This window comes from Semicossyphus pulcher, unplaced genomic scaffold (genome assembly GCF_022749685.1).
Source record: "Semicossyphus pulcher isolate SPU_LCO1_2020_fin unplaced genomic scaffold, fSemPul1.0.p SCAF_23, whole genome shotgun sequence".
In the NCBI taxonomy this organism is placed as follows: Eukaryota; Metazoa; Chordata; class Actinopteri; order Labriformes; family Labridae; genus Semicossyphus; species Semicossyphus pulcher.
The window spans coordinates 9,787,744-9,812,571 of NW_027211697.1; the positions used below are offsets into that span (position 1 = coordinate 9,787,744).

At 43.2% G+C, this 24,828-nt stretch overlaps 1 protein-coding gene across 1 annotated transcript in view; it reads left to right on the top strand.

Annotated features, from left to right (window-relative positions):
- The first annotated feature begins 1,141 nt into the window (after positions 1-1,141).
- The window catches only part of LOC138602540 (ras-related protein Rab-26), a 70,605-nt gene continuing 46,918 nt past the window's right edge, over positions 1,142-24,828 (top strand). The window contains exons 1-2 of the mRNA XM_069674030.1: positions 1,142-1,592; positions 3,591-3,701. Coding sequence (XP_069530131.1) covers positions 1,407-1,592; positions 3,591-3,701 — 297 coding nt within the window. The 5' untranslated portion in view covers positions 1,142-1,406. The remainder of the gene's footprint in view (positions 1,593-3,590; positions 3,702-24,828) is intronic.

The following is a 24,828-nucleotide window of genomic DNA, read 5'->3' on the forward strand; positions in this document are numbered from 1 at the left end:
TGTGGGAGGAAGCAGGAGTACCCGGAGAGAACCCACGCATGCACGGGGAGAACATGCAAACTCCACACAGAAAGGCCCACTTTATCCGAACCGTGGTTTGAACTAGTAGCCTTCTCGCTGTGGGGCAACCGTGCTGCACGAACATTAAATCAAATTTGTGATATGTCTTATACAGATTGTCATATCTGCCATCTTTGTTGTTCCCTTCAGCACTCCTAGACCTGAATTTTATTTTATAAGTATTTTTTACAACAAAAATTCAGTCTAACTTGAACTTTCCTTTGCTGTCCTACCCTGTTATAGCTGTGACTGTGGCTTCCTATTTTATATACCTATATCGCCCTCTTGTGGCGCATTATCGTAATCACAATTCCAGGACGCTCCACAGGTGTCTGCTTAGCATGCTATTCAGAAATAATGATCATGCTAACCAAAATAGTTTACGTTGAACACTACCACTTTTTAATACCTTGTATTGGCAACTGTATGGGGTTAATTACACATTAAAGGACGGCATTTTATATTGTTTTCAACTTTAACTTTCTTTTAATTAGCCTTGGTCTCTATTTACTTTTCATTGATGCATAATACGAACTAAAAAATGCGTGAATTAGCCATCATATTGCAATGATGATGATAATAAATTCAAATATTTGCATGTTTTACAAAACAAAGTATGTGTTCCTTAAGAAGAGAGTTCGCTCTGCAGTGTGTGCATCTTATTTTGAAGGTTTAGGTTACACGTGCCTGCCTAAATCAACAAACCGGATTATTGCGAGGAATTATCAATAAAGTAGAATATCCCGGAACTAATCAGACTTTTGACTCACAACACATAATAATGTAAACTTTTGAAGACACAAAGGGAAAGATTTGCTCTTAATTATGCAGCTGTTTTTCAGAGCAACGAACAGCGTCCTTAAATTACTACAGTGTTTGTATTTACCCAGATATACCAATGATATAAGTCTGTGAGGTCTACAGTGAGTTTGTACATGATGATAAAGGGCTGATGCTTTTCTGCCTTCGAGCTCTGCGCAGTGCAAAGTGCAGCGCCTCTGTGTCCTGACTGTCTTGCGCTCACGGTGGCGTTTTGTGCCACATCACACGTCTCGCAGCTCGAGCGCGCAGAGCTGAGGCTGTTGTCCTGAAAAGAGCAAGCTGTCAGGAGCAGGAAGCGGCTCCGCAACAACGGAAGCGAGCGTGTTTTTGCATTACGGGACAATTTCACCCTTACTTTGGGTTGACAGGTGAGGAAGAACATGCGTTCAACGCGCAGGTGAAGAAAATCAGCTCATTTATCGCTGCTGCAACTTTTCAGCCCTTTACCTCGTGCAGATTCGAGCGAGATTTGTTATTGTTCGCTTTAGCTTTGATTCATTAAGATAGTTTTGAAATCTTGAGAAATGTCTCGCAAGAAGGCAGCCAAAGGTAAAGCTTCGACCAGCAGCCCGTCTGCAGGCAGCCCCACCGGGAAAGGGAGCGGTAAAGCTGCGAAGAGCAGCCCGGGCATCGTTCAGATGAACGGCGTGGTCCACCCCAGCAGACCCTCCATCAGCAACAGCAGTGAGTTCTATGACATCGCTTTCAAGGTAAGAAGCCTGCTGTGGTCGTTCACTTTATGCACAATTACACAGCGAAACTTCTATAAAAGTGGCCTTTAGCCATTTTACACAAATATCACAGAATTTAGAAAACTACTCAGATTAAATGTAACTAAATTGGAGGTAATGTGGACACTTTGGGACGAGTATTAGATTAAAAAAAATACACGTAGTAAAAGCAGTCGTAAAGATTTCACTGTATTTCTCTTTACAACCACCTTTATTCATTAAACAGCAGCGAGCTCCTGACACCAGCTGTGTCAATAATCGATCGATAACCTGGAAAGGTGCACAGCACACAGCCCCTGCAACGGCCACCAAACAAATCATTTACAGCAACTGGTTGAAAGTGTGTTTCCATCAGCAGCAGCAGGTTACCAGGTTTGCATTCACAGTGATCTATCGTGCTTTGCCTTACCAGGATGTGAGCACTAGTGTGAGTAGAGAAGTGTCACTTCACCACAACACAAACGCGTATTCACACCCACAGATTCTCAGTGTGGACTCCATCATAGCTTCAAGGGACTTGTGCCACCTACTCCACGGGTTTGAAGCAGCTGTTTGATGTGAGTGCACGATGGCTCTGTGTTGCTGGGGGTTTTTTTGCAGAACAATTGATTCTCCCATCCAAACAGTTCAGTCTGCGAGCTGTAGATAAGGCTGCAACAAACACATTTTCGTAATTGATTTATCTGCTTGTTTGTTTTGCGAATAATCGATTAATCATTTCGTCTTTAAAATGTGTGAAAGTTGTTAGAAAATGACAAAAGGTGCACATTTTCGAGTTCAAGAACATAGAACATACATTATCATTGATAAATCGATGATCAAAATATTGTACGACTTTTGTCGATTAAACGATTAATTGATTAATCTCTGCAGCTGTTGCTATGGATATTCTTATTTCATTAATAGTTATTTCTATATGCCACCACTATATATGCACACACTCTACCTTCAACTCCCATGATATTCCCTTCAGATTCCTCCTTAATTATGTCTACATATAGCCTTAATGTTTTGTTTGATGTTGCAAGACTGTTGCAAGAGAACCTCATTACAAGCAAAGCTTTGCACAGATTAACCTCTACTGTATCCCTTCTTCTGAGAAATCTAAAAGAGCAGGTGTTTTTTTATTTTCCTGCTTCTCTGATTATAGTTGTACACTGAGTCGGTGAGAAAATTGATTGCATATTATTTATAAAAACCCAAAGGGCAGGAAGAGACCAGGTGCCTCCTCCTGCACACTCACATTTATCTGCTGCAGCTCTGTTAAAGGGAGAAGGCATGAGAGGAGAGAAGAGGAGACGAAAACAGATCCTGAGATTAAAAAAGATCAAATTTAAAACATAAGAGGAGGAGGCTTTCAGAGATTACCAGTGACCCTGCTTCACCTCTACATACCTGTCTTTCATCTCGTCTCTGCTTCCTCTGTGCACCCAAGAGACCCTTTTGATTTCTAGTCTAGGACGCACAGTCCCTCAGCTAACCTGATAACAGTAATCACATCAAACCTTTACATTCATCTGCAACTCGGAATAAAAAGAGAAATAACACAAAGAATGTGTGTTCAGCAGCAGGAATCAAACCCATGCATTGCTGTGCATTAAGATGGTTTAATACTCACACACTTACAGAATGGACATGTTCCACTGGTGGCCATGATGACACACTCATTCATACGCCAACTTCACTGGCCAAGCAACAAAAATACCAGGACTGATTTAGCCGAATGATTCAAATGTTCTGTTTTTTTTCTTCTGAGGACAAACAATCATAGACGGATCTAAAATTAAACATATGAGCAAAAGCTGTCGTGTTAATGCTACTCTTACTCTTCTCCATTTTCCTTGGTAGTTTTCTCAGTTCTGTCTGACTTTTTTTCTTTATCGACCAGACAGTCTGAGTTCTGTCCCATTTTTGTGCTTGTGAGTTTAGCCCTCCGGTCATTCCTGGCTGAGTTTTCCCTCTCGGTTTCCTGCGCAGGTGATGCTGGTTGGAGACTCCGGAGTGGGGAAAACGTGTCTACTGGTGCGTTTTAAAGACGGAGCCTTCCTGGCTGGCAGCTTCATCTCCACTGTGGGCATCGACTTTAGGGTGAGTTTAAAACTGCTGCAGAAAACAAGCAAAAACTGACAAACCCTCTTATTATTCACACACAGACACTCAGGTTTGGTACCTTTTTTAAAACAGGTCATATGTACTAATGGGAGCTATCCGGCGTCTGTATATGCCCCTGAGCGATGTGAATTTCCTGCATAAGAAGCCTCATAAGATCGGATATTGATATCTTAAATTAGTTTGACATGCTTTAGTTTTTTCGTCTCCCTGGGCGATAATCGTGTCTCTCATGTGCCAGTTTTGCGCTCCCACGTGGGCAGGCAGGACAGAACATGTCCATCTTATCTAATGATCACACTCAGGTGCGTCTGCCCAAGAGGTAGAGACAGGTAATCGCTCAGATCAACACACAAAGAGACACGGTTACCTCCCTCCTATTCTGGAGTGACTTCATGTGTAGAGTCACGTCAGCTGAAGTAACGGCCCTTGGTCTTGCTAAGCTATAAAAACGTATAGAAATCGATGCAGTAGTGCCGTAAGATTAAAAAATGGACGTAGCCATCGTGACAGCACCCATTGTGTAAAAGAAGCCTCCGAGATCTGGATTTGTCCGCCGTCATGTTGGTTTTCTGGAGCCAGAAGTGACCATATTTGAATGAGAGGGTGCTGCAGAGGAGCGAGGGGTTGGCAAAGCTATACAGTTTGTTTGAGGCCTTAGCTTGTGAATGAGCTAGATTCTTTTTGTGGTGGTGAGTCTGCAGTTGTTGTTTTTATCAGACTAAAGAAGTAGCAGAATCGCTGCTCGCTCGCCTGGTGAGAGAGCGGCGGGTGAACGACACTAACGGGTAACTTCAATTAACCTGTCTTCCAATCACTACGGTCCGCTGTAATCTCTGAGGAAAAGCCAACAACAATCCAGATGATTAAATAAATGTATGCTAAACACTGAGCAGGCTAACAGGCCAGGTGTGGCCAGTGCAGTATACCTGCTCCTTTGTGCAAAAAGTTCAGTAAAATAATACTAGAATATAACTCACAGAGAAGCTGGAGACAGACTTGCACAGTCATAAAGTTTCATAAATCCCACAGAGAGACAGATTATTTGTCTGATTTCTTTCATTAAAAAATCCCCAAAAGGCTCCAACAACGCAAACAAGGCGAAGTTAAGTTCAGTGACTGTGTGGCTGTATTGAGGTCTAGCAGACAGTCAGCAGGATCCACCTGTCACTCAAGTGACCCGGCCCCTGAAATTTAAGGCTTAATATAACTAAAACAGATAATTTACATAAAACAACAGTTATCTTGAACAGTAAAATTAGCTATTTATAAGAAAACCGTTTTTTGTACCAGGCTGTAAACAAGTTTATTTCTGCTGTAAAAATAGGCATTTTCCCATCTGCTGTAATGTTATTTCTTGTTTTCTGGAGACAGCCTCAAGTGGACACTCGAGGAACTGCAGTTTTTTCCTCTTGATTGCTTTTTTTTCCCACCATGGAGGTTGCTGCTTGAGTTGCGCCAAGAATGTTGTCTTTTCCTTGTGAAAAGTGTGACGTTTCCTCTGGTTAATAAGATAAGCGCGCAAAGCAACAAAGCAGGTTTTCCAACTTCCCATCCGTTATCTATGCCGCTTCCTGTTCAGGGTTGCGGGGGGCTAGAGCCTATCCTACACCCTGGACTGATCGCCAGTCTATCACAGGGCTCACACATAAAGACAGACAACCTTTCACGCTCACACTCACGCCTACGGGCAATTTTAGAGTCACCAGTGAACCTAACGAGCATGTCTTTGGACTGTGGGAGAAAGCTAGAGTACCAGGAGGATACCCGTGCAGAAAGACTCTTTCCAAAGACAGACAATATGGTAAGCCTAGCTTACTCATACATTTGTCCGACGCTGAATGCCGAGCTGTCTTTGGGCATGTTTGCAGATTTAAAAAGACATGACACTGCTCAGCTTCCTCTTGAGCTGCAGTGGGCTTTATACAACTCTTTACATATGCATCAGAAGCCCTCATTACCTGTACACGTAGTTTGATGTGCAAATTGGATGCAGTTCCTGTTAACTATCCTCTGGGCTCATGTTGTGGGCCGTAGTTTTGTGAGGTCTTTTTTTTGACATATTTAAATTTTTGATTGTGATGAGCTGCTCGCTGATCCGGTCTCTTATTAAAAGGATTCATGTTCCTGCTCACCCTCCTGCGCTGCTTTTAGTCAGTGCATGTCAGCCGCTCGACAAATCCTTCTAAGCTTATTGGAAAATCTTTATGCGAGTATATCTTGACTTTTTTGCTCCCACCCATCTCCTCCACCTGACACTGTAAATTAACCTATTTCAAAAAGCTGTTTAAAGTTCTTAAGGTAACACCATTACATAAGGTGTAAGGGCAACATTAGATGCTTTATACTCCTGGGAGGTGTTCTCGCATGGGCTGCCACTGTGTGTGTGTTTGTGTGTGTCTCTAACAATTGTATAGCCCTGTGTGTGGGCTGGATGAGTTTGTGGGTGGATGAGCAGTTGATTTATTTACTTATGTAACGTCTCTTATAACACCGTCTGTAGTCCTGATGTACATTAGGCCTATCTAAGCAAAGCAGGAGCCTTCATCAGCTCCCTTTGCCCAATGCATTAACCACTGATAGAGGGAAAAGAGCAAAAGTCATAAAGTTTAATGCTCGGTCTGCTCTTTTCGTCATATTGACTTATTAGTTAATTGAAATTTTGCACAGAGCTGTGCCACATGAATCATTTCATTATCATCCTCAAGGCTTCCTTCTGCATGGTCTCTTGTAATGTGGTTCAGCGTTCAGAACAAGACAAATAGACCACCTTGACTCACAAGGATCCTTTCTGGCCTTTTTTTCGGTATGTTAATAAGGATACAGGATGGGCACACTCCTAAAGTTGACTTTACACACAGTTTATGAATAGATTCGCATTAAGTTGCCCTTTACCTGACTGCATATACACTGTGAGAAGTTTCGAGAGCAGGACTTTGATGAGGAGAAACGCACGAAGGTTATCTTTGTTTGTCTTCCCATGGAGGATACACGGAGACTAAGACTGATCGTTATTTTTAGGAAAGACAGTTTTCATCTCTTCTAGTTGGTGGGAAAGAGAGGCAATTTGCTCGTATGGGGATTTGATCCGCTTCCCACTTCAAAGCTGCAGCGAGATGCTGTGGTTTCAACCCCCCTGTTGTTTATTGTAGACTCATCTCATTTAAGCCTCAGCATGTTCTCAGGATTACAGAGCTGCACTGGTGCCTTGTTAGGCTTAAAATACAGAGACGAAATATTACATCAAGCAAATTTCATTTGATTCAAAAACCTCCCTATGAAGGGAGAAGGAGAACACACCTAATTATATTAATGCCATGCGGATCTTACCTTCTTTTATCATCTATTTCAACCCATTTCTGTTGAACAATTACTGCTCAACACGAGAACTGAACAACTAATCTTTTTATTAGAATCAGCTCAGTGCTGAAGAAATGCCAGATTTGCATAAAAGTATGAAAGTTAATCACTTTAAGCTCAAACCAGATCTGGCAAGAGAGAACCAGAGAATTCAGTCCACGTGCAAACACGCAGCGTGTCCCGGCCGTCAGTTGCCATGGCAGAGCAGGTGCTAACCGACGGGCAGGTGACTGGGACTGACCAGAGGGCAGAGCTTGTCTTGGAGCTTGATTGTGCAGCACATGAAGTTCTTGGCGTGTGAGAATCAGAGTGCTGTTGATTTTCTTTTTTTTCCCTGCTTCAGTCTGGAGGTTATAGGCGTATGTGTGCGTATGTGAAAGGCATCAGGTGGGTGTTAATAACTCCTGCGGCTCAGGCAGAATTTTGCTTTTTGCTTTCTGAGCGAAAAAAGACTTCTGATGCGTTCTTCATGCTCCAGCCTGCCGCTTATGAAATATGGATTTGTAACATGCATGGACACACACAAGCAAACAAATGACATTCAAGTTTCCTGTGGATTTTTTGTTTCAATTTCTCAGTGCATTACAAAGCATCCAATCACCTTCTGCTGCTTTTTCCAGCTCCGCAGACAGACAGGTTCATGCTCTGTCTGTTGGAGACTTCTGTAGCCTCTGTAATAAAATGAATCAGGAGTAGCTCTGCTGGACTCTCTGAAGAGTAACCAGTAATTACCTATTAGAAGACTCCTCCAAGCTTGTCTTTTTATCAAGGTCTGGCTCTACAGGGCGCAGATGAACAGATTCGTCTCTCTAACACAGACTGCACAAAGACCATCTGCACTTTTCTGTTTTCTTTCTCTCAGCTCTTGAATGTAATTTGGTAATTCATCTGACACATGAGAGACATTACACTCACAAAAATATGAAAAACGCTGTCATTATGAAAAGCTTTTTATGCATACTTGTCTAACTCAATCAAAATACTAGCGATGACTTGTGGCAACACGACTCCTCCACTGCTGCTGCAAAGCGTAAACATGCAGTAATGCAGTAAAATTATTCAGCGTTATTAGGCTTTGTGTTGGATTCAGACAGCCGCTTTGGAATAATCAGTTTGTCATTATTCTGGGAGGAAAATGGAACGCTAAGGCCTCTTTCAACTAATCCCAAGAAAAGATCAAAACCCACAACACTCTCGTCTTGTCATCTCTCATTTCTTTTCATCATCCTTACTGTCTGTCGCACTCAGGCCAAGCCCACCAATTGCTACTTATACTTTTATTTATACTATACAGGTGAACAAATGCACAATTATTCCCTTAAACAGCTAGTAGTATGTTTAAAGATGTAATCTCGGAGATCTCATTTTCATTCTCTTCCCAGATATCCAGACAGTGTCGCATGTGTGACGTCCACGGTCGGCTCCGGTTGTAACTCTTGATTTTCCTCACTTTCAGGAAACAGTCGCTTTCCTTTTTACACTGTTTGCCTTCATCTGAGCGTCGAGTTTGTTTCTTTTTCTTTGGATTTTCACTTATTTTTGAAGTTGTATCTGTAGTCATCCATCTTTTCTTTGTTTGTTCAGCCATAGTAGATTACTGTTTACTCGCAACACCTGCAGAGAGCGGAAAAGCAGCCGCTTAGCTCCGCCTACCCTCTCTGGCAGACCAACCACTGCTGGCTGATGGAAAATGCGTCACTAACTGGGCGCCGCTTGTGATTTTTTTCACCAAGCACACCCAGTCTGTAATACTGCAAATGCAAAGGCTTTCATCAGTGGGCCATAGGCTCAATCACCATTGTGTTACCTCATTCGGCGATAGATAGTGACTTAACAGACATTTATTTACATGAAAACCTTCGAGATTATCACTTTAAGATTATTTGACTCAAGCAGGAGTAACATGTATTTGTTATGGACTATCTTCAACAACAGACTTATACACACTTGTTTTTGTAAGTAGGTAAAGATGGGAACATGTGGGCCAGGAAACAAAGTCTATTTAGGGAGCTGTCCTTGGTGCTGAACTCCTCATTCAGACAACAATCTACCAATCTTTGACTGACATGTCAAATATTCCTCGAGTCAGTCAATCTTGATCTGCCGCAATCAGATTTTCACACGCCGAGGGACCAATATCAATTTCCCATGCTGTAATTGTATAAATCCATCATACTTTCAGTTTGCTTACTTTCTCTGTCACTTTTTGCTAGCTTGCTATTTGGCATTTTGAACATACTCGGGCTGGAAATAATTTATGATGTGTTGTTTATTCTTTTAAACGTTGTAGCCTGAAGGTTCTCACTTGCAACTTAATCCCACGGTTATAAATAGAGGCAAGTAATTAGGAGAATTCCTCTTAGCTGCAAACATAATGAGTCTCAAAAGTTATTTACTGAATAACAATATTGTCAGAATGGGCTAGGACTCCCTTAGGGGGTCTTAATTTGGAGTAAGCTTAAAAAATGTAGAGTCAAAAAAAAGGCTGTTAAGTTGGAGAGACAAATATGGAAGGAAATCACATCAGGGCAGATCAAACGTGTATATATTGGAAATTGGATGCTCCCCTGAGCTTATTTTATATCATACTCAAACAAGCCTCTCATTTCCAAAGAGAACCAACCTCCCTCCTCTTTTTCCCACAACGATCTACCTCACCACGTGACACTGAAGGCAAGTAATCCTTCAATCCCTCAGTTGACGTAAATCCAGTGTTGGGGGGGGGGGGGGGAAGAAGAGCAGCATCGGGGAGCTGCCCCCAGCTGTCAGTTATGTCTTCTTCCCCCCAAGTGACACGCCTCTTATGCAACCGCAGATTTCACCTCTCTGCGCCCTGAATAACTCGGCGTGTTTGACTCAGAAAGAGGGATCTACATGACGGCTGTGAGGAATCCGAGGATGTATCATGAAACATTGAGCGTTTTAGCCTCTAGCGATGGCAATGTCGGTCTGTTGGTCAGTCCACTTTTGGGATATCTCAACAACTAATGGATAGATTGACCTCACCTCTAGAAACACCAGCTGGCAACCGTCTCGTGCTTTTTAAGATGGATTGTCATGAAGTTTAGGACGGACCTTAATGCGCCCCTGAGGATGAACTTGTCATCGTGCACCATCATCAGTGTGTCCATCCGTCCAATTCTTTGATTTCCGAGCAAATACCTGCAAAACTAATGACATCCCTGTTAGCCTGCACTTTCAATCTCCTTGGCAACTGCCCAAGGTTTTCAAGAGACTCTCATTGTGCGGCTGTGTCTCACCCAGCTTATTATGGTCATTTCAAGTGGAAAAACAGCTTTTCTTTTCTGCTTCTGTGCCGTTCTGGAAATTCAATGCTTCACCATTTTTATTATTATTATAACAAATGTGACGTCCTCTCTGACTGAGATGCATGACCACCCTTGAACTCAGCGCAATCGCTCAGCTCATATTGGCATGTGGCGTCCACCGCAATATTGAAATCTTCCCACTGAGCTAGTCACAGATCGTTTGTCACCCGAGGATGATGAGGTAGTTATATATTGTTACAGTTTGGGGATAAAGTCGCTTACCACAGAGCCCACTCTGCAGCCAAGAACAGATTAAACATCACAATGCTGCTTCCCTTGTCCAGTGATTTACCTCAAGCACTCTGTCCAGGACTGATCCATAAAACGTTCCTGACAGCTTTAAGATGCATGGATCCCACCTGGCATACTAATTCATCTTACCCTGTTTGTAGTCTGTATTGTGCACGAGACCTTTATCTCAATGATTTACCTTTGCAGCGCTGCTATCGGCATATGTCAATGTGAGCTACAGCTGCAATGGAAGAGCTCGTGTTCATCACGGACTAATGCGGGGAAGTAAACAAATCTGAGAGCAACAGTGTGTCTCTGATTGATTAGTAGGGTAAAAAAATCTCTAACTATTTTATGAATTTCCTTTAAATTTTGTACAGACGTTCATGTTCCTCAGACTGACTCTGATCCCGTGATCTTGTCTCTATAGCTTTACTATTCATCATCATTTTCCCTGTGAAATATCTCAACATTTACAAGACAGACTGCATAAAACTTAACGCACACATTCCCCGTCCCAGGATCGCTTTTTGATTGTCTGATTCTTTCCTCTTGCGCCATCATGAGGTTGCATTTTTGACTGTGAGTGACATGCCAATCAGCGCCTCCAGGAAGTTGCAAAGTTGTGATGCAGACACATTCAGCCAATCTCCGCAAATGTTCCTGCAAATTTGACCAATCAGCCTATTTCCCCCACGGGTGTCGACATGTACATGACCGAATATTGATCTTCAATGTTGTATAAACATCAGAGAGTATCGGTTACTTTGCCTTTGATATCTCCAGGACGCTGCATGCTAGAGACCGACAGCTGATCCGTTCTAATGAGGCTCCGGCGCGATCGTCTCTCTTACATGAGCTACTTGAACCGGCCTCAACTGCAGTGTGTTTACAGAGACTCTTAACAGTGAATCCATGACAACAAACCCGACACTCTGTCTTCTTCTGATTATTTATCCATGTTGAAAACTGTTAGCCGTTCACTTAGCCACTTCCTGGTGCCTTTAACTTTGCACCAACCTGAGGCTCTGTCACAAATGTGAGTCAGTGTTGATCTCAAAGAGTGTTTGTACACTGAAATAACAAGTAGAACAGCTTAAATGCAACAATGTGAAGATTCTTCTTTGGGCAGATGGATAGCATTGAAATCGGCACGCACAGTGCGAAATTACTATTTCATGGCAGTAAACTAAGACTGTGACCATGGTAAACATTATTCCTTATAAACATCACCAGGTCGTCATTGTCTTGATTAGCATGTTAGCATTCTCGTATTAGACTTTAGTTCTTAAAGTCGAGCTGAAACGGCCTTTCCAGAGTATTTAGCTTCCGTATCGTGGCGTATTTCCAAGTGAAACAGGACGTGCAGGCGGGACATATCGATAGAGGGATTTGATTTGATCGTTGAGAAGTGGGCGTAGACAGACGTTCTCCACAGCGCAGTAGCTAGCTAACTGACTGAACGTTCTTGGTGCTCTGCGGCTAAATGTTGCAGATTGATTGGTTGAAATTGGTTGGTTCTAGTTTACATAGGCACATGTGATATTTTGTTTTACAAGAGCAAAAAATTATCAGATTCTGAAGAATACAAAGAAATGGATTTTCTGTATTTTTTTTGGCCTATATTGTCAAATAGATGCACAATATTACCGAGGATGTGATCTAAAAGGATTAAAATGACATTTTTCATTTCACCTCGACTTTAACATAGCTGTACCTCACACAGCCGCTAGCTTGGCTATGGTCTCTGTAGTTACACCTGCTCCTTTTATGTTTCAGGTGAGTCTAAGAGAAGCACCTTATAAGCACCTTATAACACCTCAAAAAACTAGTTACAGAGGGATGTATAAAAAGCATAAAAGGAAGGAGACAAGAAGTAACTATAAGACTAACTGTCTCTACAAAATCTATCCTTCTTTCTTTCCTTATTCTACTCATCAGTCACAATGTATACGAACAACATTGTAATCCCCATTTATTACCCTCCTCCACTCTTCTCTCTGCTCACCCGGAGAGGTCACACCCTGACCCCTCTGTGTCACAAGTGGAGCTGTAAGTTTCACACCTCGCTGATGGACCCTGACGTCTGTGAATCCAAGTTTCCATTTTTAAGCACAGCGAGGGAGTTTTACTCCTAACAGACGGCCCCTTTGATTCCTATTTCACGTCCCTCTGATGTTATTTTTGGGTGTGTTTAGTATGTATGCGGGGGCGGGGGATGTGAATCAGGCAACTGCAAAATCAACTGATTTCAGATAACATGAAGTGAGGATGCATTCTGGCGCTGTGCTCCCGCATTTAAGAACATCACTGCAATTAGCCTGAAAGAGGCGTTACAAATATTGTTGGATATTTGACCTCGACCCTGTGCTACCCTGGGGCGTACAAGGCGGGCAGCATGCTCCTTCTCATCCTGATTAATAACAATTAAAGCCAAATAACGAGAGAAATAAAGAGAACCTGTTCTGAATTGAGTTATCAGGTATTTTTTGCACTAATTAAACATGATTTATTTCCACACACTGAAGCTGAGACAGAAGCTAGAGAAGTCTCATACATGCACGTGTGTGTGTCCGGTGACCTTTTTTGCATCGGCCATCAGCAATGACTGATTTCTACACGTATTAAATCTACAGTGTGAACATTATAAACCATCTTCTTATGCAGACAATGCTCAAGATAGCCTTGTAAGAGTGCGTGTGTGCATTTCCATCGCATTCAGGATTAGCGCGTGCTACCTGTCGGAGCAAAGAGGAAGGAGTGGAGACGGGCGCAGAGGGGTTGATGGAGCCACAGAGGGGGCGAATCAGCTGTAAATCTTAGAGTCTAATAACCAGAGTTTGAAGTCGGCACAGGAACATCTCTCACCGTTACACTCTCTCGCTACGCTACATGACTTTTCTTAATATAATGAGGCGGTGAAGGTATTCAGAATCCATCTGCATACATTGTGTTTTAATTATAAACCCAGTCACCTTAAAGGATGTATGATATACACGGTGGCAGAATATTTCCATGCATCTCATTTACTTTACTTCTTACCGCTGTCCTACCTAATGACTTATCGGCGTGACTGTGAATTCTCCTCTCCCTGTTACTGTGCTGTCGTTGATGTTAGACTCTAGGGGCCTTTCCCAAACCAATCCCTACACCCTCTCCCTATGCATGTCTACTCCGTTTGCACACTCGCGTGGAGGGTCCGTTGAAAACCTCTGAGTGTGGAGTGGGAGTGGGTTGTTAAACCCTCCACCAGCGAGTCTGCACCGATGCTGACTTACCGACAAGGTGCAGCGCTGTGTTATGTTCAGTCGTGAGATGAGAGATGTAAATACAAACGAGAACTGCTTTAATTAAGATATATTAATATACTGATTTACATTAACAGGGACGGCTGTAAAAACTCTGCAGGTTTGAAAAATATATTCAGCCTACAATTAAGAAAAGCTGAGCTCGGTATGACGTTTATTTTCCTCATGATTCTGCCACACTGGTATTCACGTAGCTTTTGTTATTTGAGTGACGTGAAACCATGGTGACATACATTTCCTGTCTCTGCTGGAGCGAGGGGAGTTTGTCTCAAGGCTCGGCGCTGTATTTAATCCCTTCACCTAAACAAAGAGTGGGCCATTTCAGCTGTGTTCACTCCGCAACGGAGATAAGACAGTAGATAAACCAAGTGAGGCCTGTTCAGTGGATCAGCAGGGTCAGATTTTTGGTCCGTACTGACATGATGGCATCACGCAGTTGCTGCAGATTTGTCGCCTGCACATCCATGATGCGAATCTCCCGTTCCACCACATCCCTAATCCGCTCAATTGGACTGGAGAATGTAGAGGCCATTTGAGTAGTGAACTCATTGTCATGTTCAAGAAACCAGTTTGAGATGAGCTGGAAGTAGCCGTCAGAAGACGGGTACACTGTGGTCATAAAGGGATGGACGTGGTCAGCAACTGTACTCCGCTGTGGTGTTTAAACGATGCTCACTTGGTACTCGGTACACAGTGTGCCAAGAAAATATCCCCCACACCATTACACCACCAGCAGCCTGAACCGTCGATACAAGGCAGAATGGATCCACGCTTTCATGTTGTGTACACCAAGTTCTGACCCTACCATCCGAAAGTCGCAGCAGACCAGACACCAATCTTCTATTGTCCAATCTTTGATGAGCCGGTGCGAACTGTAGTTTCAGCTTCCTGTTCTCAGCTGACAGGAGCGGCACCCGGTGTGGTCCTCTGCTGCTGTAGCCCATCTGCTTCAAGGTTCGACGTGTTGTGCGTTCAGAGATGCTCTTCTATTTGAGTTACTGTTGCCTTTCTATCCGCTCGAACCAGTCCGGCCATTCTCCTCTGACCTCTGCCATCAACAAGGCATTTTCGCCCAGAGAAGAGACGCTCACTGGATATTTTCTCTTCTTCGGATCATTCTCTGTAAACCCTAGAGATGGTTGTGCGTTTCTTCAGCAGATCATCTTCAGTTGAGTTGTAAATGCTTGCTCCCGACTCTTTAAAGAAAGTAAGCAATCCTTATTTACTTTACTTGTTTATGAAAAGAAGTATAGGTGTTAAAAGAGGCAACAAATGTCTGACGCTAACAGCTTCAAGGTGTTTGATGTCCATTGTCATACCACCTGAAATTAAAGCAGTAAACATTGATTTCTTGCCTGACCTCTGACCCCCATAATGCAAAGCCAATCATCCCAGCGAGACACGCGATTCATCACAAAGGTGGTGTTTTCTGTGATTTTGGTCCTTCGCTGGTAAACTGTGTTTCATGGTCGCGCTGGAAGACTGAGCCTTCATTGTGCGGTCAATAGCATCGATAACAGCTTAGTGTCTAAACGGGCTGAAAATGTGTTGGAAAGTCAATTCGCTGATCTCAGTTGAGCCAACAGTCGGACAGGGAGGAGACGGGGGAAGAGATGACATTTTATCTTGAAACCTTTGCAGGGATTATTGTGAAAAACAAACGGGGAGAGAGAATTAAAGCTCAAAAAGCTCCAGAAATAAGTGCACGTAAAAGTCTCCTTATGACATCAGAGGCTGATTATTGATGGATTGCTTGTGTTAAATCATGACGCAAGATACTGGTGTGCTTTCCTATCAATTCCAGTCAGTCACACATTGAGCGGCACATTAAGTGGCTGTCAATAACACACACACGCACATTCACACACAACGTACAAACAAACAGATGTGGTAAGTGTTAATGAACCGGAGGAGATCCAGGCTCTTGTTGTGCATCTCGCTTACATCACTGTAGGAAAACAATGGATATGAAAACTGGCGCCGTCACTGGGATGCAACAAGCGATGTGTTCAAATGCAGCCTGTAAAGCTCGGAAGTCATTTGCTCCGGCGGGGAAACGGATTAGAAAATAAACTGCCAGGAGAAACACGCTGATAAATGAGCGCCTGTTAGCTGAGGGTTGTTTATGTGTCAAAGACTAGTGATGTAAAATCATCAAGTCTCGTAAAGTTTACCTAAAGTTCAGAGTCACACAGCGGTGAATATACGTAGAGGCAGTTTGAACACATGTACAGGAACACTCACATGTACACGGCCACGTACAAATGCATTGTATTTGCACAAAGTCATTCGCAACATGTAACCTTCAGCTCAAGGTTGTCCTGACAAAGCCCCAGCGCCCACTCAGACCCTTTTCACAGTCTTTCAGTAAGCTGGCGGCTTTCTCCGTGTTAGCCGAGTCTGAGTAATTCTCCATCCACGAGTCCCTCAGGAAGAAATCTGCCTTTCAATCATTCCAGTTGAGAAGTATCTGCTGAAATGCAACTAATGCCCAAAGGCGTACAATCTTCAGACGAATTATACCATCAGGATTTTTACATGAAAAGCATAAAGTTGAAATATTGAAGCTTTTACCCCACTACATTAATCTGTATAGTTAATTACTTTGCAAATTAACCTCAGCACTCACCAGTGAAAACGTTTAAATGGTCTTCATAAATCAATGTACCTGTAGTGACTATCTAATGTCCAGTGTTCCAACCTTCAGTCGCTCGCATACGTGTATGAAATAAGGACTTGACGTCCAAATGAGAAATGTCCAGAATGAAAATTAATTATACTATAATACTTTACGAGCTTGTGTTTAAGAGTGAGCTAGTTTACGATTACGTGTTACAGTATGAACTGTGTGTTCCCACACACCTATGCCCACCTAACTTCCTATTCACCTGTGACCTTTTATACGCCTGAACTATCATGACCACTACCACCTAAGTCCTGTAAGTTGCGAGGAAGTGCCTCCATGTATCGGACTTGTTTGTCCAGCACATCCCACACATGCTCGATTGGATTGAGATCTGGGGAATTTGGAGGCAACACCTTAAACTCGTCGTCGTGTTCCTCAAACCATTCCTGAACCATGTCTGCAGTGCAGCAGGTCGCATTATCCTGCTGAAAGAGGCCACTGCCTTTAGGGAATACAGTTTCCAAGGAGAGGTGCACTTGGTCTGTGTCACCGCACTATCATCCTATTAGCTGTCCTCGGTGGGCTTACCTAGTCACAGAGCTGGTGTTAGTTTTATAGGGGCGTGCCAAAGTCATTAAGAGAGACGAGTGGGCATAGGTGAAAGCGCTTTCAGATGTTTGCTGAGTGTTGCAACCACGTATGAGTGTGAAAGTGTCCTCCTTTATCCTCAGGGAGTTTTGGTTTCAAGTTTTGTCCGCGTTTCAACGTTAACTAAAGAAGTGTCACTGAAAGACCATAGTTGACCGGCGGTAAAGTCAGAGCACGGGGAGCCAGCTGGCGGAGCGACAAGCAAGGGATCAGCGCCGGGCTCGAGAGGAAACGGGTAGGCCCACATCGCTTACCTTTAGCCTGGCAGCACTGCCTCCGCCGGCTTGCCTCCTTCCCATAGTGCCTCCTGGTGCCGTGTCTTCCCCAGGTAAGCGACGCACATGATGTAAAAATGATGTGGTCCAGTTCTGATGCTCACATGCCCACTGTAGGCGCTTTCGGCGGTGGACAGGGGTCAGCCCTGACCCAGCGCTCTGCACCTACGCGGCTTCATGCGCAACGAACTGCGATGCTGTGAGTTCTGACGCCTTTCTATCAGAACCAGCATTAACTTTCTCTGCAATTTGAGCTACAGTAGGTATATGACTTTATTCTCAAAGTCTCATTGTAGAATACTTCTTCCACTAACTGGTTTATGGAACCATCTGACATTTTGTTGATAAATGCTGTAGGAAAATGTTGGACCATTTTCTCTGTTTTCTGATGTCTTACAGAGGAAATGGTCATCAGACTGTCTTATAATAAGAAAAAGTGAGCTATCATACTTTGAGCCACAGACTCATGAGCCTGTCCATCCTGGCGATGGCACTCTGAAATAGATTAACTGAGGAGATGGGTGATATGAATCACTTTCATCTCTGACTGGAAGAGACTCATTACGTGTGTTTGTGTGTAGTAGTACATTATACACCCCCGAACTCTAAATGTGGGCTGCTACTGCCGTCAGTCTCCGGTGCACATCATAGCTGACGTTTGATGTTTCAGAACATTATTATAAACATTGCAGTTTGAAGTGTTTGTTTCGTGGCTGAAAACCTCTTTGTTCCCATGGAGCGTGAGGTCATCATCTTCAGACGTTGTTCGAGAGAGTGAATCACGCAACACGTGGATGTTAGTCATCGCGTAATTACTGCAGCACAAACTACAGGCACTCTGGTGTGAGTGCTTTCCAAACTTTTCCTCTAATTCGGCTTTATTGTTAAACGCCCAGCGGGTTGATTTCCTTTTGTGCAAGAATGAAGTTGATTGTGCAGCTTTTTTTCTGTTGACTTTGACGATCAGCAGGAAGCCAAATCAAGCCGATGACAGAAGCACCGAGGTCGCAGTTGTTGCTTTGACAAAGTGATGGAGTTTTTTCGTGCGAGTCACTGACAGCCAGGAGTGTTTCTGATGCTGAGGACAGACGGGACACAGAGGTGTGACTGAATGTTTCAACACTGCATGTTGACTTTCACATCGGGTTGAATATTTTAGAAATCCTCCCTCCTAACGCTTCCTTCTGAGTTTAAACCTTCACTTGACTGCACATTTCTCCCCATGGGACAATAAAAACCGACTCCACTTTGTTTAATTTGGCTCTTAAACTGATTTTAGAAGTCAGAACTTGCAGATATTATTACGCGAGTCTGTACGTTTCTGTTATGCACATTTTGGAGAGCGAGTAATTAAAAGAAATGGGAAAAGCAGACAGCAGGGAGAGAGGCAGCTCTGGCATGTGAGAGGACGATAACGGACCCATCATAAATATCAAGCTGTGACTCTGTGATTACATTACTTTGCTCTGGAAGCTTCCGCTCCTCTTTGATACTTCCTCTGGCATTGTGCTCGTCACTGGCGGTCCTTACGGTCTTCATGCATCTGTCTTTCGTTTGTTTCCGCCTTCGTTACATTTTCATTTTGTTATTTTTAAACGGTGACAGAGGGATGGCTGACTGATTCTCCAGTATGCACCCTCCTGCCTGCCTTGCCAGCCTGTCTGTCTGCCTGCTTCTCTGAGTGGGTGCAATTAAAGTGCCAAGCTTGACTATGCCATCATTTTTCCTGCTTGAAACATGAATTTAATTAAGATGAAGTAGTAGCTACAATAAAAATTGGGCAAAATTGGACACAAACGGGCGCTCTTTACATGTTTATTGGTATTTATACTTAGACTTTTTTTAAAGCTGTTTTGCGGTAAGTTAAAGTAATTTGTGAGCTGTTGTGTTGTGTTGATAAACAAGCCTCAGCCCTTACTAAATTAGAAGTTGTCAGGCATTCAGTTTCAATAGACTGGCCATCCAAGTCTGTGTGCATGTGTAAATCTGTGTATGTATTGGGTGTGAGTGGGGGGGGGTTCACGTCTGCCCAGGGAGGTGTTTGTAATTAATGACAAGCCGCTTTGCCACCTGCTGCCCTAATGTCACTGGGATCTGGAGAGGCGAGCCCCGAGGAGCAGCATGAATATTTAACCAGGGCATGAAAGAGGAGGGAAGTGAATCATTGCAATATGAGAACATCACTGGACCAACATGATGACGGGATAGAAGAGGTAAAGAAACATACAGTGACGGGAGATGGACGTTGTTTGATGGACTTACCAGAATAACAGGCGGAAATGTTTTTCCATGAAGTACTAATATCACAGACTAACCTCACCCTGATCCTGTTGAAGCACATAATGTGACATTAATAATTTGCTACTTTCACATAAACTGATTTTAAAGCTGCAGTTATAGTGCTTAATAACAAACAAGCACAACAATACAGTATATAAGCATCCATCCATCAACTATACTGCTTATCCTGTTCAGGGTCGCAGAGGTGCTGGAGCCGATCCCAGCTGTCATTAAGAGGCGGGATCACCCTGGACAGGTCAACAGTCAATCACAGGGCTGACACATGGAGACGGACAGCGTTTCACGCTCACACCTACGAGTCAGCAGTGAACCTAACGAGCATGTCTTTTGGCTGTGGGAGGAAGCTGGAGAACCTGGAGGAGAACATGCAGACTCCACAGAGAAAGGCCCACTTCATCCAAACAGGGATTCGAACTAGTAACCCTCTAGCTGTGAGGCAACAGCGCTAACCGCTCAAGCCCAATGTATAAACTCAACTGTAAAAATCTGATGGCCAACAAGGGCAAATGAACTGCAACGGCCTTGAAGATTTTCACCACGAGACAAATTCAGAAACAATGCAAATTCAAATCACAAAGGAAATACATAGAATATAATAATACATAGAATATAATAATACATAGAATATAATAATACATTAAAAAAAAAATGCCACGAAAAAACACTGCATATCCAGTGATCATAACAGAAGTGCTCCAGGCCTGTAGGAGGCGCTAAATGGACTTATGTAGATTTATTCTTTTCTGAATGTGCACCCTTTTCCAACCATAGACTGTATAAAAAAGATGGACGACATGACAGCTCTCTAAAAGTGAAGCCAAAACATTTGGAGCGCCCCCTGCTGACTGGCTGCAGTATAGGTCGTAAAGCCCGCCTCCTCCATGTTAACAGATGGGACATGAGTCAAACTATAAAATCAGAATACACGACAAATACATTTTCTGGAAATCTTCCGGATTAGCAGAGTAGAGGAGGATCGATGAGAGGAGACGTAACTTAAACAATCACAACACTCTTTGAAGTTTACATACCTGTGAACGTCCGCTTCAGACCAACACAAGAAGCTGTTCTGTTGTAAAATATACCAATGTGTGGGATGCTTGCTGTTTTTTCCGGTAATTTAAGTGAGTGTTTTGGTTAACAGAAGTGGCTACGGCGGCTCCACGTCACCATCGCAAGATGGCAGCGCCTATCACGAGGGCTGTTTTGGCTTCAATTCTGTACAATGAGAGCAGATGGAGACGCGTCGTCCATCTATATGTACAGTTAATGTTTTCAACTAATGGATTTCTTTTGGGCAGTTGCAGCGTGTTTGTGTTCTACAGTGGCCCTTGTCGGCCATATATTGCTGTACTGAACAAGAAAGCGGAGTTCTCCTGCTTCTGGAGCAACAGCGACTACATGTACCAGAATGCTTTGCATGCAAGCAAGGACAGCAAGCCTTTTTCTGCTGCAGGCGTTTGTACAAAATGTATAGATGTTTTTTATACACTGCACAATGTGTTAAAGGTCATGCAGTGTTTTCTGGAACTCTGTCATGTCCACCAAACAAGCAAAACACGAGCCCACTCGGGGGGGAAAAAAAGCTGCTCCAAAGCACGTTAACATTAGCAGTCAGTGCAGGTCATCACAACTTAAACTCGATCACTTCTGTTAATGTAGGAACGTTGGAGTGAAGTCTATCCAGAGAAGGATCCCCGGCTGCCACTCCAGCACTAATGTCAGCTGTGGAGTAGACAAATCTCTTTTGCCTGACACAGAAGACGGGACGTTGATGAAGATAAATTGGTTTGTTTTTCTAGAATGCACGTCTATCCTGGTTAATTGTAGTTTCATAGTGTTAGAAATCAATGTCACCAGTCAATGGTTTGTGTATTTGATGGTTTTTGAGGGCCAAGTGACAGGAGATGTGGGGAAGAGAGAGTGGGGGCGACAAGCGCCAAAGGGCCGGGAGTCGGAGTCCAGCCAGAGGCCAGCCAGAGGCCGATGCGGCAGGGACTTTGCCTCGGTATGTCAAGCACCTGCTCTACAGACGGAGCTGCGTGTGCCATCTGCGGGAAACATTTGATTCAGATAGAAGAAAACCTAGCTTTTTTTTTGTGTGTTTAAGTGCATGGATTTTAGGCAATGTGTCTCAGCAGTTGAGAAAAACTGTTATAAATCTGAGCAACATATGCGTTGGCAGATATTCTTTGGAGAAGTCTGTGATCATGCTGGACAGAAATAAAAATACAAGTGCTTCTCTGAGGAAAAACCAAAAGGGAGGGCAGAGAAGAGAGAAGAAGGAACACTTTCACTTCGGGCCGTGCTCGTAGTAGCTGTGTTTGCGTGCACTGTGTGCGTGTTTACTCTACAGGGTGAAATGTGCTGCATACTGCACATGTGTTCATATATGCACGTCGCCAAGGTAGAAAGGAATAAGATGGACAGAAGAGAAATGTTGGAGTTCCGACTAACAGCTTGCCCCACAGCCTGTTCTGTTCTGTGATTCAGCCGTCACACATGGTCACAGCGACAACAGACAACCATCTACTGTTGTGTTGCCATTGGATTCGTGTCATGCCTGTGTGTGATAAGAGTTCAGAGAGGTCAAAGCTCCCTCCTTACAGCATTCAGCTGAATAATGGATCTTTGACCGACATCACAACATGCTGTGTTAGTGCCTTTGTGTGTATTTGCAGCCTAAGGGCAGCTTTGGATCACAGAGAGTGTCGGTGTGAGCATTTTGCTACATGTTACAGATAAAAGATCAAGTGGAAGTCCTGAGGCAGCTTTAGTTTTAGACTGATGTAGAGTGATCCAGGCAATCTGTTAAATCTTGCATTTTAGCACTTAACTTGTGCCCGTTTCCTCGTTGTGCCAGACGATGTTGCAGTGTAAATTGTTTAGTTTTCCGCAGGAGCATTCTGCAGCAGCGCCTCGCTCCACGAGTGTAACGGCCTCGAAGACGTGAATGAGAAGCTTGCGTTTCTGCAGCAGTGCAGCTGCCATTGTTAAACGGCCCTAAGGCCCACTGCTCTTTCAATTAGTCTGTGTTTTCAACTTCCTGCGTCGCCCAAGTGAGAAAGTCGATAACGGGAAGGTTCCGGCTATTACACCGACAGCACAGTCAGAAGTGTTTTAGAGAAGCAGACTTTGCTTTTTCCTGTCCGAGCTGACTGATGAGCACAAAGCCTTCCTTGTAAGCCCTGGACATCCTCCCAGAATCAATTAACATTCAGTTATATTTAGGGATGCACGATATTATTGGCACGTTATCTGTATCTGCAGATTGTGGCTTGAAAATGACACATCGGCAGATATGTCATTTTTCTGCTGATTTTTTGTGCCGATAAAACAACACTTAATGCTTGATGATTCCCTAAAAAAACTTGACATAATGCTACAACATTAACTCTGCGCGCGCTCTGTGCACCACGCCTTTTCCATCAAGCGTGAAGAAGAATGCAACGGGGCATGCGAGGAGGGGCCAAACTCATTCATTCAACAATACAAATGTAATCGCCCATCTCAAGAAGAATCTGCCACTGAAATAAGAGTAGGCATGATATCAACTCCACAACAGGGGAGGCTTGATGTTCTCTTTGCAATTAAGTGGAAAAAAAACCTGCCTAATATATCGGTATCTGCAAAAAAAAGTTGTGCATCCCTGGTTATGTTGGTATAATTCAGCCTTATAAACAGTACCAAACAAATACAAGTAAAAAGTTTACACTTTAAGCAAGTTATTAAATGTTTTTTAATGTTTTTATTTTGATAATTTACGTCTTTCCTACAAACAAGCAACTATCAGCAGATCATTGTTAGCACATGAGCTAAGTCAGCAAGTTTAACTCATCATTGAGTGAGTCCCATATTGTCTATAGGGAGCGGCGTGTGTGTGTGTGTGTGTCTGGTGTAATGTGATTTATTGTGCTATAAATGTCTGGGGGAGAATATCCAGTGCAAATTAATTGAAAATATTTGTGCAAGAGCGTCGAGTGGTTTGAAAATGCTCATCGAGAGGACAGGAAGGAGAGGAGAGGAGGACATATTTAGACAGTTATTTAACACAAAATGTTTGACTAAAGTCTCCTGTGGAAGAGGGAGTGATAAATAATCGCTGGATGTTGCTGTTCTCCGAAATCCAAACATGTCCACACTTCTAATTTATTCTCAAAGGGGGAGCTCATTACTCGGCTTTTTTCTAAGCTGCATGCCGTTTTCTACCTGCTGCTTGTAGGTGCGCTCGGATGAGTAATGGTGACGCAGACGTACCATGGGAGTTTCAAAATAAGGGGGCTTCAGAAGATGAAATATGGGTGAAGTGTCAAAGCTCTTAATTATCTGTCGAGTCGATATATTGATCCATATTGAAGGATCTTTCACACATAATGTTTTTTCATCACAGTAAGATGATGGAACGCGTCTGACATCATCTTTTTTAGCTTTGCTGATCTTCCTGACTTAAAGTATGAATCCTCTTGATGTTTGGGCCTAATTTTACAGCAGTAGGCTCATTATAATCCAGCTATGATCTGAAGTAGATGCTCTGGCTTCAGTCTTGTAAAGAAAATAGCTTCAAACATTGATTTGGACAGAGACTGAGAGACTGTGAGAAAAAGGAAAGTGAGTTCAACAAAGAACGACAGGGAGGAGAGGAATCAGGCAGGATAAAGAGGATAGGTAGTGCTTCTTTTGTGATTGGTGTAATGTTCAACTGTTATACACATACTAGGGCTGCACATTTAATCTAATATTAATCCTAATCACGATTTTGGCCTTCCGCAATTTAATATTTCTGATTTAAACATTATTGACGGCAATATTGACGTTTAAAATGCGTGCTCCGCCCGTAGAAAAACTCTCCTGCATATCAAATCAAACGCTCCCTAAACTAACAGCCACTCCCTTCAGGGGGCGATCAAGAGGCTTTGGCTTCACTTTTGGGAAAAGTTGGCATGTATCGTCACGCTTCCTTGCAGCAGCTGTTTAGAGTGGAAGAGAGAACAACAGAGACGGTCGGGAGAAACAACAGTCAAAGTCTGT